At 47.7% G+C, this 21,356-nt stretch overlaps 1 protein-coding gene across 1 annotated transcript in view; it reads left to right on the forward strand.

The window, feature by feature from the left end:
- The window catches only part of CACNA1E (calcium voltage-gated channel subunit alpha1 E), a 536,284-nt gene that overhangs the window by 485,847 nt on the left and 29,081 nt on the right, over positions 1–21,356 (forward strand). Inside the window, exons 30-41 of the mRNA XM_019624043.1 lie at positions 116–127; positions 1,791–1,887; positions 4,251–4,411; positions 4,952–5,089; positions 5,927–6,128; positions 6,935–7,099; positions 7,733–7,843; positions 11,778–11,861; positions 12,590–12,715; positions 15,673–15,738; positions 19,506–19,597; positions 20,169–20,334. Of these exons, the coding sequence (XP_019479588.1) occupies positions 116–127; positions 1,791–1,887; positions 4,251–4,411; positions 4,952–5,089; positions 5,927–6,128; positions 6,935–7,099; positions 7,733–7,843; positions 11,778–11,861; positions 12,590–12,715; positions 15,673–15,738; positions 19,506–19,597; positions 20,169–20,334 (1,420 nt within the window). The remainder of the gene's footprint in view (positions 1–115; positions 128–1,790; positions 1,888–4,250; positions 4,412–4,951; positions 5,090–5,926; positions 6,129–6,934; positions 7,100–7,732; positions 7,844–11,777; positions 11,862–12,589; positions 12,716–15,672; positions 15,739–19,505; positions 19,598–20,168; positions 20,335–21,356) is intronic.

Consider the following 21,356-nt stretch of genomic DNA (forward strand, 5'->3'; position numbering starts at 1 on the left):
ACAGTTTCCTGTCTTTAAGGACCTCTTTTTCTCTATGAAGTTTCTGATTCTCCCTTCTCTCCACCCCCTCTCTCCATTTTTTTTTTAAACTGCTTTCTGTTTGGATCCTCCGTAGGAACGCTTTGGGGTAAATATTTTTCTCAATTTTCTCTGAAGGAAAAAATACCGGGAGTGGGTTGGAGGCGGGAGGAAGCATGGTTGGGAGGGAAGGAGCGGGCTCCCTGAGAAAGGTGTGCTTGTATGAGCGGAGAGTTTTCACCGACATCCAAGAGAACGCAAATGAGGAGCCGCAAGCCTGCTTGACTGTTCTTATTGGTGTGGATGTGTATTTGGCTTAGAGGCTGCCTTTTTTAGATAGGCAGATAGGTGAACCTAATGTGGTAAAAGTGTTTATAAAATAGACAAAGCCCCTGGATGCAGAAGACCGTATCAGTACGGTACTTTTAGGTCATCTTTATTCAGATCTAGGCCTGACCTCTAATTATTGAGAGGGTCTTTGAATTTACAATCTGGGCATAGCGAGCATTCCTTGAGTTCTATTAACTGTCTTCCTACCTTGCCTTCTGTGAGGGCATAGATGGACTTTTATCTCCCTGTCTGGGGGTGAGGTGTGGTATGACAGGAAGGACAGGGTCAAAAGCAGGCAGAAGCCCTTTTAGTGCCCATCGGATGTCCTGGGTCCCATTTCCTTGGGTAGCTGGTGTAATGGTCATCGGGTCCAACCTGAGGACAGGATCACAGCCTGAGCACACTGTTTAGAGTCTCATTTCCCACCACCATCTGCGTGTTTTACACACTGCGGTTGTTTGAATTGAATGCAAAGATCTCAAGGGGTGAGCAGGGTGGAAAGAGAAATGCAGGTTGATTTATTCATTTCATTCCTAAAACTAAGAAGAGAATGTATTTTCTCTATTAGAAGCAAACGTTTCTAAGAGGCTGCGTAGGGAGGGTCCCTGGCGGTAGGGCCAGGATAAAAGTGGGCAAAGACGACAGCCTGGGCCTTCTCCAAGCGTGTGGCACTCTCTGCAGCTTGTGCTCAGTGCAGACCATCGGAGAAGGGAAGGGACTGCGGAAACAGCCAGCCACACCGAGATAGCTGGGGGTGGTGAGCCACGGTCCTGGCAAGAAGCCCACATGACATGTGTCTGTGGCACAGGCACCTCAGCACAGCAAGGGTGTGATGTCCCCCGCCAGCCTTCTTCACCCTGCTCTCCCCTGAACTAATGAACTCTGCAGAGGTGATAAACCTAGAGCCAAAGAAAGGGCTAGGGAAAGTCCCCTAAGGAGACCTGCTTTCCACCTGGAGTTCCTCATCAGTTTAGCCGTTCTCACTGGAGAGCCTGCTACTGAAGAAGCACCAGCCCGGGCCCAGTGGGGAGCCCCAGTAGGTTACCGGTCCTCCTCCTCAGTCAGTTTATCTTCCAAGTTCATTTTGGCATTGTGGTGATGAGCAGCATTCGTCTGGCTATTAGGGAGAGGACATGTTGAAGAATGAATGTGCATGGGTGCCTGTGTGTATGTGCCTGTGTGTGAGTGTGCCTGTGTGTTCCTCTGTGTGATGTGCAAACCGGGTGTGATGTGCACATGGGGGTGTGTGCAAACCGGGGAGTGACGTGAACATTGTCCCAAAGTGCATTTTGTGGGGTCTCCCTGAAGGAGCCTCGCCCGACCCAGTTTCTGGTTCCTCGCCTACCTCTCTTGCCTTGTACCCTGTTGCTGTCGTGCAGTCGTGTGAACATCACTTTTATTTCTCCCCTGTCCTGTGATTGCCTGGGGCTTCTCCCTGGCAGAACCAACAAGGGGCGGGACATCAAGACCATCAAGTCGTTGCGGGTGCTCCGTGTGCTGAGGCCACTGAAGACCATCAAGCGCTTGCCCAAGCTCAAGGTAACGTTGTCCGCACTTCTCCCCAACAAGACCCTCCTCCTGTCTTCTCTCTTTAGCTATGGTTGGCTTCCTTTTGGAAAATTATTTCTGCGAACATTTCTTTTGTTCCCACGGGGACTGAGGTTCTTTTCATCTGCCCGAGCTACGGGGTCTTAGCTTCAAAGGAAAAGAACCAACATCCCAAGAAATCTGTAAGGGGGCTCTGCCTCTTGAGTCCAGCCCCAGGTGGTATTTTCTACACTCTGGTTGTGGTGTGTCATCCAGGAAGAAGCCTATGTGACTGTCCTGGAGTTTCCTGTGTCACTAAGGTGGGTCCAGAACACCCAAACGGAACAGCAGGAGCCCTGTCTCTTGTGATCTGCACACGAGGTCAGGCCAAGTAACCGGGGATGGCTTCTCTCCTCTTAATTCTAGAGAAGGGAAGGGTCTGCTAGCACTGACCCTTCCTATTTTTGAGGCAGAGATGGGTCAGTGACTTGCCCAAGAACACAGAGCCATTTGGGTCAGAAGCAGAGAAGCATGGGAAAGTGAGCCGATGTGAATTAAGCGCTTCCTATCGCCAGGACCTGCACTTTCATAGGTGGGCTGGTTCTGCTCCCTGATAGGTGCCCTCGCTGCCCCACCCCCCGGGCTCCTTCCCTGAGCCTTCCTGCCCTCAGGGTGCGCTTGACTGTTCAAGCTGTGTGTGCTGGCAGGTTGAGCCTGCCTCCCTCACACACATACTTTGCTGTTATGGAAGCTGAAGTCTCATAGGAGAAAAATTCTCTCCTGAATTCCTCTGAATGAGAGCCAGCTACCACCCGAGAGGGAATGAGGGACCCCCACACCCCCTCGTCCTTGTTCCCCTTTCCCATTGGGTTCACATAACCTCTGATACTCCTCACCAACCCCTTCTACCACCACCCACACTGGCCTCAGGACACTGCTGCCCTTTCTGCATTCTGGCTCTGCAGAGAGGTGGCAAAACCAACGAGGCGTATCCAAGAGATGCTGGAAAAGTCACGTCTCAAAGGCCCCTAAACTGGCCGAGACATGGCTTCCTCTCCGAGCCCAGGGCCCTGGCCCACCCACATGGCTTCCCCAGGAGAGGCACCCATGCCCGACAGGAAGTGCCCTCACTGCCTGCCTCCATCCTTCACTGCCCTGCCTTTTCTCCAGGAGGAGGCCCCTCCCACAGTGTCAGGAAGTCTTGTACACACTGTTCTATTCATTCCAACCCTCCGCCTGTAATGGGCCCAGCACAGGGCCTGGCCTGGGTCAGTGCCAAAACATACGCATTCCTTTCTGCCCCAGCCCCAGCCAGATTTGGCGGGAGGCCTGGGCCCTAACCACTGTTGTTAGCTGCAGCCCCGGCTCCGGTGGTCTCATCTCCTCCGAGCGGTGTTGGGGTCCTGAGGAAAGTGCAGGTGGCAAGATGAGATAATTAACAGACTGGAGAGGCCACCCCAGCCTTGGTTAATTCCGTTTAATTAGGAAGTGCTGGCTCCTCTCTGTGGCTCCGTTACCTGAGGGAAATGTAGGCAGCTCTCATGATTCCGCAAGGCTGCGTGTCACTCGCAGTCCCTCCCCGCAGTGTTGAACTAATTAAACCAGCCATGTTCACCCAATGCTTCAAAGAAGCAACTGCACAAATGCGGCACCACCGTGGAGCAGGACTCTCCAGTGAGCTAAACCTAAAAACCTAGAAAATAACCTAAAAATGACTTGAAATGTGTCAGATTCCCATGTCAGTTCTCGCGGCTTAGGGTTAGAATGGCTTCTCCAGAGGGAGACCCATCACCTTTAACTGAAGTCCAAGTTCCTGATTCGGTCCCTCAGGGCTTCCCATGTCCACCAGAGAGTGAAGATGTCACATCAGCTGTTGCATCTTCGTCCCCATCACAGCCAGGAACATGTATGTAATTGGAGCAAATGTATGAACATAAAACATCATTAAAATGAGCAAAGATGGTAGTTTATTATCACTCTCTGATCCACTTAGAAAGGTAAAGAGAAAAACAATACATTTGCCATATATAAATAAAATCTAAGAATGCCACCAAATAAATGTAAGGTCAGGGACAAGTTAATGGCTAAAATGGGCTACGTGACCTCAAAGATCCCTTACCGCAATAAATTTCTGTGTTTTTCTCTACTGCGCTGGGTTTCCTGTCAGCTTCAGAGCTCATGTGCCCTTCCCAGGTTTTAGGTCCTTGTAGTCACGACCAGCTCGGAAGCCAGCTCTGAAGCCCACGAGTGTCACTTCTTAGCAAGTCCGTATCTCCTGAGGCACCTTCTCGGTGGGGCTGACTGGCGGTGCCGTGGCCCCACTTGGCTCTGCATCCCAGAGCCTCATGCGCCTGGGCTCTTACTTCTCCCCACAGGCTGTCTTCGATTGCGTGGTGACGTCCTTGAAGAATGTCTTCAACATACTCATTGTCTACAAGCTCTTCATGTTCATCTTCGCTGTCATCGCAGTCCAGCTTTTCAAGGGGAAGTTCTTTTATTGCACGGACAGTTCCAAGGACACCGAGAAGGAGTGCATGTAAGTGCCGCCAGCGCACACCGCTCCACCTCGCCCTCTCTGCTAAAGCTTATCCCACGAGGCCCACGCGCCCCTCTGTAGATAGGTCTGTTCTTTCTCTCTCACCCATCTCCATTCCTCCCTTAGGAAAAAAGGCAGACAAGGAAGTTGCTAAACTATTATTGTGCACCTCTTTTGTGTCAGACACTGGGTACATGGCATTGGACATCAGGTTTTTCCATTTTAAATCTTCATAATGACCTTGCGAGATGGGTTTTATTTGCATATTCTACATGGAGAAGCTGGACTCAGAAAGTTTAAGTTGCTCGAGGTTGCAGGGTGACGAGGGAAAGGATTTGGAGTTAATCTTCCCGGTCTACTGGGCACCCAATCCCATTTTTATTCCACAGTAATGCACTGCCTTTAATAAAATTCCTTCTTCTTTGCATTCATTTATATGCTGGCCATTATTACCCCCCATTATTGAAGTCCATAGAATTTCCTCCCTCTTCCATGAGCTGCAGTTTGAAGAGGCCCCATTTCATTTCTGACTGATTTTAGTGGCAACTACGTGGATCATGAGAAAAACAAGATGGAGGTGAAAGGTCGGGAATGGAAGCGCCACGAATTTCACTACGACAACATTATCTGGGCCCTGTTGACCCTCTTCACCGTCTCCACAGGAGAAGGATGGCCTCAGTGAGTGACAAGTCTGAGTCGGCTTGTCTGTGAGCTGGGGTGGGGCCACGTGGTTGCCCTGAGAAGCTGACTCAAGATGAACAAGGCTAACCCTTTGTTACTGTGCCAGGGAGAGTAAGTGGTTATGAGTGGGTGAGAGAGGCAGAAAAATGAAAGAATGAAAATCCTTAAGGCAAAAATCGAGAGGGAGATGACCAAGTCAGGGCACTATTTGAAACTCTTAATGTTTTAGCCAAGTATTGAGGAGTGGAACGGAGCCATCTGACTCCGATAGAGCAAATGAGTTTTGAACAGCTCTCCACCCCTTACAAGAGTCCCTGGGAGCTGTTTTAAACTGATTTATTCTCCAAGTTGACCCTGCACCTGAGGATTGTGGGTTAAGGATGAGCTCGCAGAACCCTGAGACATTTTCTGTGACCAGACCTCTTGTAAAGAAGACAACAAAATTCAGCTGTCTTCTGCTACCCATGGCTGTAGGGTGACTTCTCAGAGACTTGGCCATTACTAAGACACCCCTCTCTGGTGGCAGCGTACTCTACTCGGCTGCAAAATGCCAAATGGAAATCCAGGAGTCTCTTGGTATTGACTAAACCATAAAATAATGTCACTCTGTTGCTTAGAAGTTGGATACATGATGGAACGGGGGCTAAAAGAGCAGAGGGTCTGAATCCCCACCAACTTAGTTCTTAGGGACCCCCCCAAATATTAATGGAGGATCTGAAAAGCCAAGGAGGTCAGATGTGATAATAGGTGGCATGTCTCCTGATGAAGCCTGGAGCCAGAGCAGCTGCCAAGGTTGCCACCCACCATCCGCGCCCCCTCCTTCTGTCCCCACAGAGTCCTGCAGCACTCGGTCGATGTGACCGAGGAAGACCGAGGCCCGAGCCGCAGCAACCGCATGGAGATGTCCATCTTTTATGTGGTCTACTTTGTGGTGTTCCCTTTCTTCTTTGTCAATATCTTTGTGGCTCTCATCATCATCACCTTCCAGGAGCAAGGGGACAAGATGATGGAGGAATGCAGCCTGGAGAAGAATGAGGTAAAGCGAGAGGGCTGGAGTGTGGGACTGTCGCCAGGGTCCCCAAAAGCAGACTTGAACCAGCCATGCTAAGAAGGAAGACTGACTTTCCTTACCTGTATTAAGAATTAGAGAAGATGAGAAACAATTATTCAGTCGTTTAATAAACAGTTTTTTGAGCATCTGCTCTGTTTGAGGCCCAGGCGCGAGGCCCAGAGAACTGGAAGGGACGTCAGGTGTCTAGAAGTGGGGGACTGTGTGCCAAAATCATGACATGGGGACATCTGCTCACCTGGCTGTGTCCTCTGTGGCGTGTATTTGCTGTAAGGGAAGGGAATATGGCTTTCTTATTATCGCTTTTCTAATAACAAGAATAGTTCTGGCACCTCGTAGGGTTCATTATTTTTATAACGGAACTGAACTAGGAGTTGTTAAGAGGTTATAAGGAAATGCGAATAAAGTGCTATCGGAATGCCTAGAGAGACTTTTACTTCCGACTGAGGGCATCAGGTAAGGGTTCCTGCCTCAACATCTCAGCCACAGGCCGCGTGAAAAAAGGACATTATTAATAACCGTTAAGTTCTTAGCCCATGAAACAGAAACCCTCCCCCCCACCCCAGTGCTGTGTATTCAGTTAAGGTGACATCTCACCTGTAGTTTTGACCCTACAATCCCTGTTGCCATTTTTACTTCTGCTCGTGCAGTGCTACTCTTTGTTCTGCATACACCGTCCTCTTCTTCTGACCACCTGACAGAGCCACCAGTGTGCAAGGTTTAGGGGACTTGGGCTTGGGCTAATGACCCACAGAGGGCATGTATTCCCACAGAGGGCGTGTATCGACTTCGCCATCAGTGCCAAGCCCCTCACCCGCTACATGCCGCAGAACAGGCACACCTTCCAGTACCGCGTCTGGCACTTCGTGGTGTCTCCATCCTTCGAGTACACCATCATGGCCATGATCGCCTTGAACACCATTGTGCTGATGATGAAGGTGAGAGGGTGGTGGCCAGAGGCGCCGGGGAGGGCTGAACCTCTGTGAGCTGTTCCCTTCCAGAGCTGTTGCGGGGACACCCGAAACCCTGGGAAAACACCCCACCTTCCCAGTCTGTTGCCGCCTTCCCTCCTTTTCCATCATGGGATCTCTCTTTGATCTTATCTCCTGCAACAGCTCAGTCTCTGCGTCTTTGGGGCAAAATGCGGTGAAACATAGCAGCAGTCTAGTAGCTCCCAAGACCAAAGGTGGTGATGGCAGTGAGATTCAGACAAGGGTGGGAATGTCAGGAGATAGAGGTGACCATGGCATTCTAGAGGAGTGTTGGAAGAGATTTGGTCTTATTTAATACTAAATGGGCAAGTAGTGAACTCGGGAAAATGTTTCTGCCCTGCCCGTCTTTGTCTCGAGGAAGGCTGGCTGGGTGGCTCATGAGCCACCTTGGGGGCACGGTCGGTGTGTCCCCTGTTTTGTTTGGTTCTGCCACACAGGGTGCCGTCTCCATCTCTCCTACACCATGCCCCAGAGTGTCCTCCAAGGGCAGGGAAGAGAGATGGCCAGCCTCGGTGGCACGGAACACCCCTCTCACCTTAAGGGTCTGGTTCTGTCTCTCCTCTTTTCCCTTCCTGGCAGTACTACTCCGCTCCCTGCACTTATGAACTGGCCCTCAAGTACCTGAATATCGCCTTCACCATGGTGTTCTCCCTGGAGTGTGTCCTGAAGGTCATCGCATTTGGCTTCTTGGTACGTCATGGACCCTATCCTGCACCCTGCTTGTCTTCCCTTCCTTTTGGGGGCACCCCAGCCTTTGTCGGCAGGAGGGTGGTTACCGCTCATCAGAAATGGTTCCCGTACCTGCCCAACTCATTGTGGGCTCCTTTCGACGGCCAGTAAACTGCCATAGAGACGAGACGATGTGTGAGGGTGTTAGGAGACAGGGCAAAGGAAACCCCAGTGCCACACTCATCTGGCCATCAGATTCTGTCAGCGGTGGCGGTTGTATTGGGTCTCACTAGCGCTGCAATTTCTACATCGGTAAGAAGCAAAACAAGCATTGGACGCGTAAACCTTCGGTGCCTGTTTACTGGTAAAAGGTATAAAATTTCATAACTCAAATGAGGAAATATATGTCCCTGTCAGCCTCCAACATAGCAGGTAATAGGTTTTACCAAATTGTCCGTTAGTTGCATGAAGAGTAGTTTCTGCCAACAAAAATAAGTGTTTATTACTTAAGCTTACAAAGGCTAGTGACCTTTAAAGTGTGTATGTGTGTGTATGTGTTTCGGGGGGAGCAGGGAGAGAGATAGATATGTGTGTATTCTGGCATCAGGTTTGGGGAGGGTTGGGATGAGTTTTCTGGCATGAGTCCTCCCTTCACTTCTCAACTACTAATTATAATCGGCAGATTTTTGCATCTGCTCTCAAGAGTGTTAAGCAAACCTGGCCCTATGCTTCAGTGCCCTATAAACAAAATAGTCCCCCCTGCACCCCCGCCTCCCTTCAGCGTATACAGGGAAGCCAGTGAGATGCAGATGAAACCACTTGACAGCTGTTTCACACTTATTTAGTGTGTGAGCTACCGTTCCAAATTATATAAGTATATGGCTTTCCCTGCAAGAAGAGAAACTTCGCTTGTTATCTGAAACAAGGGTTGGTCTGGTAGTGGCTTCGTAACTGTGAGTGTTAGTGGTGGTTTGTGTTTGCTCTCCTAATGGTTCTTTGAAAAGTCATTAATTTGATGGTGTGGGGAGGTGCGTTGAAAGGAACCCACTGCAGGTGGCTGTTTTGTGGTTTGCTTGACTCACTTTTGAGTGTTTTGAGACTTGGGGGAAATAAAAGGGTCAAAAGAAACTACCACCAACAAAGATGCCTTGACAATACAGTCCAGCCCTGAGCAGCGTGAGCTGGGTGAGGGAGAAATGGTGCCACACGGGCGCATTTTCCTGTGCATATTAATTACTTGCATGTAGTATTGACATCGTCTGTGATGTAAGTCCCCTATTATGTGTCTAATTATGGTGAATGCTGAATACATACAAGCTTAACCAGATGATTTGGCCCCAAAGCCTGCCTCCTTCCCACCCTCACCCCCATATTTTCATTCAAGGTCTAGTGGCATTTTCACATTATACACGGCACCACTAGTCCCAAATACGTCTTTACGCTGATAGAGTACTCTAGGTTTTCAGAATACCCTATTGTGTACTGTTTTGTCACATCTTCTCAATGACCCTGGCATAGGCATGACAGGTATCATCACTATTATTGTTATTAATTTAAATGAGGAAATTGAAGTTCAGAAAAATTATATAGCTTTTTACAGGTTACATAATAAGAGGCAGTGGAATTGGAAAGTGTAATGGGAATTTTTTTTTAAAAGAAGGAAAATGAGGGAGAGAATGAGCATACATTGGTTGCCTATTAAGTACCAAACGCTTTACGTATTACTCATTTTAGCTTCTTAAAGCTCCATTAGGTAGGCAGTTGTCAGGGAACTGTAGGGCTCAGGAAAATTCAGTACTTTGCCCAAGGTTACAGAAAGGCAGAGCCAGCGTTCAGATCCTGGCCTGTCTGACTTGAAACCCCACACCGTGCCCACAACTAGTCTATCCTCCACTGTGCTGCTTTATACCATACAGTAGCATAAAGCATCCTCACCTGACCCAGGTCCTTCATCTTCTAAGACCTGGATTCTTATTCTCTCTGCTGTATTGGGGCCTATAAAGAATTAGGAAGCTCACCCCAGGTTGGGAACAGGGCAGCCCTGAGAATGGAGGAGTTCAGAGACTCAAGTCGAAGGAGTAGGTATTGCTAATGGAAATTGAAATTGGGAGGCTGTGAGCCTCGGTTTCTCTACCTGACAGGTACCTGTGGCTTTGCAATCAGACCCACCTCTCTAAGCCTCACTTTTCTCATTTGTAAAATGAAGGTAGCAACAGCTGCCTTATAGCCTTAGATACGTACTGTGTGTACAGGCAGTGTGCCCAAAGCATCTAGTCCTGAGTAGGTGCTCATTAAACATGGCGTCTCGCCCTGCACTCCTTCTCTGTCTTTACTGCATACCTCTCCCCACTCGCCTTGCCAACCCTACCACTCAGTATCTTATGAACATATGAGGTCTGACAATTAAGTTTGCGAACTCATCCTAGAAAAAGTGCTACATACCTCACTGCTGAATATCACTACGGTCACCTTCGAAGTACTCCCCTTGGGAAGCTTTGCACTGATGCCAGCACCTAGTTCACCCTTCAAAGCAATTTTGGAACTCTTTTTCTGGAATGGCCATCAGAGCTGTCATTGTATTACCCTTGATGTTCTGAATGTCATCAAAATATCTTCATCTTCGGGTATAGAAAGAAGTCATTGGGGGCCAGATCAGGTGAGTAGGGAGGGTGTTCCAATACAGTTATTTGTTTACTGGCTGAAAACTCCCTCACAGATAGTGCCATGTGAGCTGGTGCATTGTCGTGATGCAAGAGCCATGAATTGTTAGCGAAAAGTTCAGGTCGTCTAACTTTTTCACGCAGCCTTTTTAGCACTTCCAAATAGTAAACTTGGTTCACTGTTTGTCCAGTTGGTACAAATTCATAATGAATAATCCCTCTGGTATCAAAAAAGGTTAGCAACATCATTACAACAAGTTCGCAAGCTTAATTGTCTGACCTTGTAGGTATCACTCCCTACCTGTAGGCTCCATGGGAGGAATAAATGAATTGAATGAATGCCAAGGGCTGGGCCCAGTATCGGGCACACATAAGAAAGATTCAGTGATGCCAGTTGTGGGGGTGGGAGGGATGCACTTCTGCAGGGCTCTGAGTCTCTTATGGGAGGTGCTGCCCACAGGTTAGCAGGTGACTTTGGGGAGACCTGTATCCTGTTTCTTTTAAGGAATCTAGTCCAAGGTCTGTGTTCACCTGAGCTGTGGAGATAGGCACATAGTCCACTCTCTCCGTTAAGCGGAGTGTTATCTGGTTGGTGAGTTTTCCAGGTCCTTTATTTCTCTTCCATTTCCTTCTGCCCACTGATTTTATTACTGTTTCCTTATATTTTATTTCATTATCTCCTCAAAAGGTAAAACAGAGCAGAGAAAGGAGGGAAAGATGAAGTCCCAGTGCCAGTCAGCAGTTGGTTTGAAAAGGCTCCATAGAGTTCATGGAGATTTTTGGCACATCTTTGATTTTTAGTCACATACGACGTCTCTGTGACTTATTGATAACTGAAAGTCATAACTGTATATTTACAGGGGCACATGATACAATATGGATAATTTTAAAAGTTATAGTTGTAGAAAACCTTAGGGTAATATTGCAAATATTTTTATTATCTTGTACGTGACAGCAATGATCTATCTTTTTTGGACTTTATGATGTTCGTAGCCACAAGTCTCCGTCTTACCTATGAGCTTTTTAGTGACACCTTCAAAATCAAGGTCTTCAAATAGTGAGGGAACTGGTTCCCAAATGAGAAACTCCCAAATCACTAAAGGAGAAATAACATTTCTGGTTAGAAATAGGAAACCGGAGCCAAAGTTAGAATGAGCTTATACCCGAATTGACAAGTTTTTAACCCTAAGTGACAATGTTATGTAATGAAAGATGTCTTTTCCCATTTTTGTTTCCTTCCCTCTTTTCTTTCCCTCCTTTTTTCGGATGCTGCCATGGCTGAATTCACTCGGCAGAACTATTTCCGAGACACCTGGAATATCTTTGACTTCATCACGGTGATCGGCAGTATCACGGAAATTATTCTGACAGACAGCAAGGTGAATGTCTCGTAGATTCTTTTCTTTAATCTTGGCTCTGAAGTTCAGCAGTAAAGAAACCCGCTGCACTTTTACTCCATTTTTAACCCATCAAACCAAACGTGTAGCCCTCTGGGTCTTGGGAGTTGGCTTCCTCACTCCTGAGCTTTCACCAGAACACGCCAACATCGGAGGGCGCTGGCTCGCATGGAAGCTTTGTTTCATTGGCATGACTCTAATAGCACCCATCTCTACGGGCATGTAGAATGAACAGAGGGCGCCAGGAGAGACCTGGTGTGCACAGTGTTGTGCTGGATTCTTTGAGAGACACAAAAGAGGCATAGCATCTGTGCCCTCAAAGTTGTTAGACCTGAATCGTTTGTCCCAACAAAGACTTGGGAGAGTTTATCACAATTCTCTTTGAATATTGGAGGGCTGTCACGTGCGGGAGGGATGGTGAGATCTGCTCTGTCGGCATCTAAGTGCAGAGTTAGGTCTGCAGATGAGGGAGGCCGGCTCTGTGTAATGTGTGCAGGGCACCCTTCTGGGGAACTTCCATACCCTTCACCCTGGGAAGGCTTAGCAACATGGTCCTCACTCGCCCATCAGTTGGGGATGGAATTAAAAGCAAGACAGAATCCACACCCACTTTTATGATCTGAATGAGGGATAAATAGACCAATAGTAGTGCTTAAATTTTCTAAATAACTATAATGTCACTAATTACACATTTCCTTTTGATTCACCAGCTGGTGAACACCAGTGGCTTCAACATGAGCTTTCTGAAGCTCTTCCGAGCCGCCCGCCTCATCAAGCTTCTGCGTCAGGGCTACACCATTCGTATTTTACTTTGGACCTTCGTGCAGTCCTTTAAGGTAAGAGGTACCAGCTCCTCCTCTTTGAGGGCTGAGGTGGCCCTGTCATAGCAGACAGCGCGGCCAGGTAACAGTGGCATCATTGCACAAGTCCCTTCACCTCTGAGACCCTGAAGCTAGTAGATGTATTTGTCAGAAGCATTTGATAAATGTGGCTGTTCTTAGTTATAGTGCAGCTCAACTGGGTAGTGCTCAGCTCATGTCTGACTAGATCAAATCTCATTATAGAAAAACACCTCAACTTTGTAACTCAGCTATCTTCTCTATTCACTGAGGCAGGGGGCTTGTTTTATGAGGTGTGCCCTCTCCCAAGGCATTCTGAAACACCGAGCCATCCTGTTCGTATAGAGCCAGCCGCCTGTAGTCACATGCCCTCTGCATTTTCAGGGACATGACAGTGGCTTTAGTCCATGGAACAGTCTTTCAAAGGACTCCTTGAGTTGTGTTTTATAGCAAGGTGATTCATGCCTGTCCCACCAGGTCTTCATCAGTGTGTGTTTCCTGAACCCCTGAGTGTATGGCATTGCTAGGTCACGTCTGTGCCCTAAGAATTAATAGGTTAACACGTGGTGAGCTTCTTTTGAGCGATCGCCTGGGACCATACACAGGTGTATGCATAATGTGAACTAAAAATCAATACCTGAGACCCACTTTAATGGCAGACACTTCCAGGAAAAATTTTCCAAACATATTGAAGTATCTTCAGACGCTAGCAAATACCATAGTTAGTTATTTGTAAGGTTCCAGGGAGCTAAATGCTGTTCAAATGCCTACTGTGTTTCTCTTACAAAAGAAGAGTTTTTAAAGCGAATATGTTAAAGAATAAGTTTGGTGATATTAAGTGATTCAAAGATGAGAAATCACAAATTTGCCTTATTTTAATTGTTTAAATTTTTAAATTACAAGTTAGGATAAAGAAGTGAATTTGCAGTTTCTCATCATTCCGAAAGGGAGTTCAGCCCACACCGTCGTTACTGATTTACGGCTCCATCAAGGACTTGGTGTGAGATGTTAAGGGTGTTCAGGCCCCTGGGAGCAGCCTTGATGCTTTAATCATACCCAGAGAAATTGTTTGGTGTGAGAACTCCCATAGAGGCCTTTGGAAAACCATTTTTTCCAAAGCTAAATGGCAGGGGAGACATCTAAAGCCATAGTAAGAATTTACCATCTAGTTTCCGGTGAATTTGGATTTAGAACTTCAAACCAGGTGCTCTTAAAACCTTTTTTTAGTGGCCTGCCCAACAAGCTTCGGTTATTTGTGAACCTCTTAAGAAATATGTGTCAACCTGTCATATTATCATGAGTGCCAGTTCTCTGTAAAACGGGATACTATTGAGGGCGAAGAAAAAGCATGTCAAAAATTGACGGCCACGTGGTTGGCTTATGCCAGTGGATACACAGAGGACGGTGAAGACAGGTGAATCTGCCTCCAGGTGACACTGTGATGGGTAGGTGTTTCCTTTTCGGAACAGACCTGGAACCAGCTTAGAAATTGCTTTCTTAATGTTGACACAACAAAGTCTGGCACTGCACAGACATAGCCTAGAGCCACACAATATAAACAGCATGATCACTGCCTAGCCCCACCCCCACCCAGCTCTGAGCACCACCCGGCTCTCCACCAGGGACTCTGCTCAGTTCTTCCCTCTTTTCCCATATTTTGTGTTGGAATTTATAACATGATAAGAAAGATCAGAAAGAATCTTTGGTCCTCTCCCCAGAGCTCTGGGAGTAGGCAGGGATGAGCCAGGGACTGGAGACATTGGGGTGGAGAAGGAAGAGAAGGTAGCAGCACCCCACGTGGCAAGAAACCGGCCTCCCAGCAGACGGCGGTCTTCACGTGGGCCCTCAAAATGCAGCCATTGCACCCACAGGTCTGCCAGTCAGCATTTCATCGGAGAGAGGATCTCCTGCCAACTTTCAGTTGCATTTTAATGTTACCCTTTACCCAAGTTGCAGAAGTCTCCCAGGGCTCCTCATTTAGTTAGCGCTGTTGATAAGCTCTGCCTTGCTCGTGCAGCCTGAAAGCCTTCAATTGATCCCCTGGGATCCGTGCTGTCCACACTCAAGATAGAGTGGAGACACACAATTGCACTGTCTTCCGGGGAGCTTACTGGATGGTGAAGAGGAGGGACTTCCATATCAGCACTGAGATCACCCCAGAAATACAGCGCCCACCCTGTCCCCGAAACCAAACTCTCCAAATCTGTGTCCTCCCCACAGCCACCAAGAGCAGTTACCTGCCTTACATCTCTGTTGCTTCCCTGCTTCACCCCCATAATTAAAACGTTATCTCCAAGTGGCAGTTACCTTGCACAGGGTGGAATTTTGTGCCGCCTGGCTTCATGGCAAGGTGTGGTGGTGGCTAACAGTTAAAAGACTTTTGGGGATGTTGCATGACTCATAATGAACTGTCAGGAGGCTTAAACACTGGGAAAAGGTGTGTTATCAGAAGATGAAGGAGCTTTCTAGGAACTGACAAACAACTGGGACCCCGCTTGACTTGGCTTACAGATTCTCTGTATGGGCTTTACATTGAGCGAGGGCGTGGGAGGGGGTAATACAGGGATTCAGGAGCCAAAGCCAGATGCTGGCTGTGTAATTTGCATCACAATTGCACAGGTTATTAATATTCTGCATGCAAAGTGGGATGCGTCCCAGGCCCAGGAAGTTTTCCCAGCTCTCCCTGGAGGTCTGGGCCACGCTTCTGGGTGAAGGAATATCCTTGACAGAAGGTAGATTACAAGCCACTCTGTGGCCAACAGCATACATAGCTGTCGTGGACATCTGCAAAGTATGGCACCCTAAAATACAACTGCCCCAGGGAACAGGGTCCCAGGAATTTCTGGATAAGTCAGCCTCAGGCAAGAGTTCCTGTACTGCCCATGAGGGCAGCTGGTTGAACCTGGGAGCTGCCCGCCTTTGAATTCATGGTCATGTCTCTGCTTTCCTTCCAGGCCCTCCCCTATGTCTGCCTTTTGATCGCCATGCTTTTCTTCATCTATGCCATCATTGGGATGCAGGTGAGCTGGTGCATCAGGGGCCTGGTGGGGGACAGTTGTTGCCCAGATTATCTCTGGCTTGCCAGCCTGAGCAAACAGGACTGAGGGTGCTTTCAAGAACCTCGTCTTGCCCAGGGGCACGCTCCCAGGATCTTGTTGCAATGTGACCTGGGGACTTTCCCATGTGCTGTGTTTCCCAGGCAGGTCGCCCAGCTATGCAGGGCGGCCTGGTACAGGGGCTTCATCTGATGTTGTCAGACTATAATGCTGACCTACAAGAAGCTGGACTTCTGCGGGCGTGACAACAGAACTACAGCAAAGATGGCGCTGTTGTTCTTAGAGAGATCCCCATGAGACTAAGTCGGGGGCGAGGCTCATGACGATCCGTTGCTCAGGATCTTGCATATTTGAGCTTGGCCTAGAAAAATGTCACATGGTGGTTCTCCTGTATACAGCGACACTAAAGGTATCCGAGTGAATCTTGAATGGCTGAGGTTTATGCCCTAAGATGCACCATTGGGAACAACTTGTAGGGTTCCTGGCAGTGTGCCCAATTCTAGGGAGACCCAAAGGCCACATTCCAGCTCATTTCTCTCCAAGGGCCATGCCGCTTGCTGGACAGTTGGGTCACCACATCCTTTCCGGTTTTGGAAATGAGAAGTGGATCACATTCCCATGTTGGATATTCATGCAGGTAGCCAGACGGCCATTGAGCAGAAGAGGCCAAAAGATCTTGCAAAGGCAACTGTCATTGGTGGTGGGTGGGCTCCTACTGAAAACAACCAGCAGCACAGCCCATGAACCTACCCAGCTCTGCTTGTCTCGGGGAGGCTGACTTTCTGACTTGGAGATAACCCCAGCCTAGGACTGCAGTCAGGTGGCAGTCAGGCAGTTTGGCCACCTTGGGACTGCCAGCTGTCTTCTCAATGGTTCCTGCCATCTGGAGCTATTGGACACAGCGACCAGGCTTGCTGCGCCAGCAGCCCTTTCCGTACATAGATAGCATCTCTGAGAGTCTCTTCTTTTGCTCTTTTGCCTGCACTTCTTCTAATCTCATTACTAGATAGTTTGTTCTCCAAAAAGACAGTAGAACGTCAAGTGTCAAACAAGTGTGCGACTTGGTTGAGAATAATGCGTTCTCCTTCACAGAGGACATTTCAGTAGAGATTTAATGATGACGTCCGGGTGTGTTGAAAGCTGAATCCCAGATGAAGTTTAAGATTGGCCTGGTGACTTGTATTAAGTCCCTTCTAACTCTCAGATATTTGATTCTAGAATTCAAGTGTTCTCGAACAGCCAAATGAAACGCGATTAAGTTCTTTTTTGCTTATGCATTTTTGCTTTTACATTTTTAAGCAAAATAAACTAGAATTAGACCATCTCCAATATTAACTTGTTACTAATACTATGGATAATGATAATAATGCTAGTTACCATTACTTGAATTCCTGACTGTGCCAGACACTATGCTCAATGTATGTTCTTAGTCCCTCCCCCACCCATCACTCTCAAAGCTTGTAACTAGAAAAATTGCATCTCTAATAGTTGTAATAAAGCAGAGGAATCCATACAAACAGAAAGGCAAAAGAGCAGTAGACAAAGCACTGGGAAGATGTAAATAGCCACAAGATGTATCTATGAGAACTGTCATTCTGAACTTTCAGAAGCATCTTAGGAGAAGAGAGCTTCACAGAGGAATCTGCAGATGGAAGGAAGGAGTAACTTGCTGGGTGTGGGAAAGAGCCCTGGGCTACAGGTCCTTAGAGGTGAGGCTTTCAGCCTCAGCTCTGCCACTGACCAGCTGTGCAAACTTGGTCAAGTCACTGAACCTCTCTGGGCCTTAGCACCCTCACCAGTACAACAGAGGTGTTGGACAGGTAGCTTCATGGATCCTTTCTAGTTCTAAAGTTCTGTGAGTCCAAGTGAAAATGGATTTAAGCGTATACTTTCAGCAAGTTTTCTGATGGGCCTCGGTATCCCTTCTTTCTCTTCTATACCCTTTTGATGTGTGAGAGATTTTGGTTAGTGACAAGGACTAAGTGCAAAGCTAAAAAAAAGAAAAAAAAAAAGAAAAAATTGAAAAACTGCCTTCACCATAGATACACATTTTTGGCTTGAAAATTATCTTAGAGTACATTTAATATATTGGGTTGTTGGAAAAGTCATGACGCATGTTTGCAACGAAAAACAGAAAAAATACATCATGACTTTTCCGACAACCTAATAGCTTCGGTTTCTTTGGCTATTACATACATGCCTCATGCAAAATCACAGCGTGCCCTCCAGCGAGTTCATGATTGGATAAGATGTTTGAGAAAATCATAATGAAGACAACTAATGATGGCTTCAAGTGTGTCACAGGGAGAAAAAAAACACTAAATTTTGTGTATGTGATGAATCAGGGATAAATCATGGATTCTGAACCACAAGGGTGAAAATAAAGAGGAGACGTGAACACAGGTACAGCTACGTGACAGCTTCCTCCTGGGTGTCCAGAACTAGATGTGATGGTTTGGGATTATTTCCAGTGCTCCTATTGGTCTGTTTGGAGCCATCTCATATCCGCTGGACACACGTCACAGCTTCCTTCTTCTCCTCCTCCTTTCCCTCGTCCCCAGTGCTCTCTAGCTTGCCCCACTCCATTCTCCCTGAGAGACAAGTCGTACTTGGGTTTTGAAAAGCGTTAAGAACAAATTCCCAAAGCAGGTGTCAGGGGGAGTTACTTGAACAAAATAGCTGGAGGCAGAGATTGTCCCTCAGTTGTACATTCTGAAAACCGTTAGGGGGGAAAATGTGTTCCATTTAGCATATAGTAGTAGATAAACTGAAACATGTTCAATATAGGCTGAAAATTGTCTCAAATGGCTGAAAAAGTGACCTGTAAGCCTTCAGTTGTACAAACAATAACTTGTGAGACTAGATCCTGACACCCGAAATGTGGTTGGGGAGGAAAGTGCGTACGTCAGGGCGCCCTCCTCATCTAAAGAGGCTCTGGGTCAACACTGCGCCTGAGAGTTCATCATTAGTCACTGTCTGTGGAAACAGAGCTCTGGGTTTTCCCTCTTTTTTTCACATGAATTTGCATGGGGACCACATTCTAAGCCCAGCGACCAATAGCAGATTGGTAAATTCACTCTCTAGCCAGATCTGCCCAAATCCATTTTCTTTTTTCCTTTTCTAAGCATCCAGCTGTCCTGACTGTCTTCACCCTACTGGCCTGGACTTCTTATGTGTGCATTTGTTCTCATGGACCCTAGCTACAGACGTATCGACCTTCTGAAATTTGACTCTCTAGACAGGAACACATGCCAGACATGCCCGTTTCTGACCCAGGCACCTTGCAAATTCCAGGGCAGCATCCCATAAATCCCAGCTTCTGTAAACATACTCCTGACCTTACTTCCTGGGACAGGAAAGAGGCGGAGCTTCTCCCCTGACTCTGGTTATGGGGTGATGTCTTTGAGACACTGCCTGAGTACCATGGTGACAGGTGCCATGGAAATAAGAAGGCCAGCTTAGGTGTGGGAGGAGCTACACGCAGGCAGAATGACTCGGAAAGGTCTTGCCTTCTATGGTCCTCTTGGCTTCACTGGAGAATATTACTCCTGCATATCAGGCCAAGAGCATGGGCTCCATCAGCCTCTCTGGGTTTGAGTTATCTGTTTCAGTGTCAGGAGGAACCGTGCCTGTGGACGTGGCCAGTCCTGCAGGTGCATCTGCTATCCATATGCTGGACACGCCTCACAGCTCAGTAATGCTCATGGCTTCCTGTTGTTTTTCTCATCAAGGTATTTGGAAACATAAAATTGGATGAGGAGAGTCACATTAACCGGCACAACAACTTCCGGAGTTTCTTTGGGTCCCTCATGCTACTCTTCAGGTACCAGGATGCATAACTGTACTTGTAGCTGGAGCCCTCCTGCTGAGGGAAGCAGAGTTGGCCTCCTCTTCCTCCCCTTCCCTTTGTTCCTTTATTCTGCTAGTTCTGCCCCTTTCGGGGAGTACAGTGGCGTGCGGGTGGGGGTGCAGTGCCTTGGCAAGACTGACCAGATGACATTGGAACGTTTTCTCAGCATCTGACTCAGTAGTTAATTTGCAAATTGCCACTTCAACACATTCTCCTGAAAGGGGGAAGGCGAGGACAGGTTTTTGAAAACTAAATTCCATTTAAGGGCTGAAACCTTGGCTGGCCAGGCTTATGTGGGGACTTTGAGAGTCCCACCGCTGTCAGCAGAGAGTCTTCAAAAAACAGAGGAGCAGTGTGTAAGGTGACAGAACCCAAGACATCCCTCATTGGCGCACCCCATCTCTGGATGGAAAGCACTAGGGGGAGGCTAAGTGGCTACAAGGGGAACCGATTGGGCCTACGGCGAGAGAAAGGGAAAGAGGGCCAAGGAGAAGACAGGATATGCAGACCTGCTACGACTAACCGACGTGTCCTTTGGACTCAGGAGTGCCACAGGTGAAGCCTGGCAGGAGATAATGCTGTCGTGCCTAGGGGAGAAAGGCTGTGAGCCGGATACCACGGCACCATCCGGGCAGAACGAGAACGAACGCTGCGGCACCGACCTGGCCTACGTTTACTTTGTCTCCTTCATCTTCTTCTGTTCCTTCTTGGTGAGTAACACTGTGCTCTTGGCTTGAGGTGTGGCCCACCCCACCCCAGTCAAGAAATGTTTCTTTCAGCATCTGTTCGCACACGCACTGTATCCCGTGGTGAGAAACCAGATTTCCTCAGGAGAGCTCTTAGAGGCCAGGATGCCCCTAGGTGGGTGGCTTTCTGTGGCTGAGAGAAGTCTTTGCTGCTTCTAGGGAAGGGTTGCTATGAGAAGGGATGGTGAGTGGAGTAGAGGTCAGTGAACAGAGCATTGAACTTCACGTTGAATCTGTTGTGACCTAGAGTAAATCCTTCCTCTTCTTTACCTCAGGTTTCATAAGTAGGGCCAAGAATATCTTCTCTGTCTTTTGGAGACCTCTGAACTATTTAAGAAAGGTACCTTGACTATATCAGGTGATAGCATTCATAAGAGTACAGTGATGACAGTATATGACGGAATAGATACTCTTCTCTCTTACGTCATTACGTTTGATGATGGTTGGCCAGCTTGGTACACATGAAGGACGTGATTGCTTTGTGTACTAGTATAAGTGAGTGTGCTCCACAGATATTACTCAGTATTTACCACAGTGAGAACCCCGAGGTGCCACCTTAATGCTTCTATGGGAGAAAGCAGAAATCAGCACTCAGCACCCAGTAATCTATCCCGTGTAATCAGTCAAGTGGTGATAAACAGAATAATGGCCGAGGAGCTATCACATTAATCAAAGGGTCTATCTGGTGTTTCTGGCCACCCTGGCATCCCTCAGCTCAGCTTTACTGCTGATGCCACTGGCTGGACAAAGATCTAAAACTAAAGCAATGCCACTGAAAAATGGTGTCCATTTCATGGCCGTAACATCAAAAAGTGAATTGTCTCACGTCCAGGCATTTCTACCTCTGGAAAGCAATCCCAAGGGGACGTGCCATGTGTCCAGCTCTCAGGTGTGGGGAGGTGGCTTAGAGATGGACTGTTAAGGATGACTGCCAGGCTAAGGGAACAGGGATGAACCAACTGGAGACGCAGGTGGCCCACACGGTG

The sequence above is a fragment of the Hipposideros armiger genome, unplaced genomic scaffold (genome assembly GCF_001890085.2).
Source record: "Hipposideros armiger isolate ML-2016 unplaced genomic scaffold, ASM189008v1 scaffold_573, whole genome shotgun sequence".
Taxonomy (NCBI): domain Eukaryota; kingdom Metazoa; phylum Chordata; class Mammalia; order Chiroptera; family Hipposideridae; genus Hipposideros; species Hipposideros armiger.